This window comes from Mesitornis unicolor, unplaced genomic scaffold, assembly GCF_000695765.1.
Source record: "Mesitornis unicolor isolate BGI_N332 unplaced genomic scaffold, ASM69576v1 scaffold41239, whole genome shotgun sequence".
Classification (NCBI taxonomy): Eukaryota; Metazoa; Chordata; class Aves; order Mesitornithiformes; family Mesitornithidae; genus Mesitornis; species Mesitornis unicolor.
The window spans coordinates 1213-2156 of NW_010208780.1; the positions used below are offsets into that span (position 1 = coordinate 1213).

Sequence of the window (944 nt, forward strand, 5' to 3'; positions counted from 1 at the left end):
TGTCTTGTTTATAGTACTGTGAAATGTTACATAATGAAAGTAATGTGTTCTCATTTGCCGGAATCTTTTGTAATGATATTTGAAGTGATGTGATACGTAAAACATACCAGAATGGAAGATGCTAGCTTAGGTAGACCTTAATAATTGTTCTTGCCATAATTTAGTACATAATTGTGGGCTTGATCCATTTATTTCTGACACGTTAATTCTTCTTTCTTGAACTTTTCACAAAACTTATGAACTGTTCTGAGTTGTTTGTAAAGAATGTTGTTAAATAGCTTAGTAGTACAGGTATATTTAAACTGTGGATTGCCTTGCAAAATTTTTTTGGATGTTTTATGTTATCTGCTGAATACTCTTTTTTTTTTTTTCATGTTTATTTTCATTTCAGGATGACACAGAAGAAAATTCCAATGACGGTAGCCAACCATCCAAAAGACGACGTATGGGCTCAGGAGACAGTTCTCGGAGCTGTGAGACTTCTAGTCAAGATCTTGGGTAATAAATTTTTTTGCAGTTCCCCTTTTTATTGCTGATCTTACTGCATTGTTCAATGTTCTCAAGTATTAGCTCTTCTTTCTTTGCTTGTATATTTTTCATTTATCATTCTGAATAGAGGCAATATCCTATGAGTAGCTAGCCATCTTTTTCTTCGAGCATATTTTAAGACATTTTCTTTTAAAATGACACAAAATATGCTGCATCTAATTTACAATCAGAAGCACAGCTTATGTTTTTTAAAACATTACATATTTTTTAATTAATTTTGACACTAGTAGTAATAGTGTAATTCTAAGGTGCTTGTTCTTCTTCATAGATGTTTTTCACTGACCTATTCCTATTCCTAATAGGGATTACTGAATTTCTAGAAATGTAAGTATCCCTCTTGAGGGATCTTTGATTTGTTCTAATACTGCTCTTATACTTAGATACAGCTATTTTCC

The 944-nt window shown here is 31.8% G+C and overlaps 1 protein-coding gene across 1 annotated transcript in view; it reads left to right on the plus strand.

The window, feature by feature from the left end:
* The first annotated feature begins 397 nt into the window (after positions 1-397).
* Positions 398-944, plus strand: part of PHF10 (PHD finger protein 10) — a 15630-nt gene continuing 15083 nt past the window's right edge. Inside the window, 2 exon segments of the mRNA XM_010192614.1 lie at positions 398-498; positions 930-944. The exon segment at positions 930-944 is cut by the window's right edge and continues 1 nt beyond it. Of these exon segments, the coding sequence (XP_010190916.1) occupies positions 446-498; positions 930-944 (68 nt within the window). The 5' untranslated portion in view covers positions 398-445.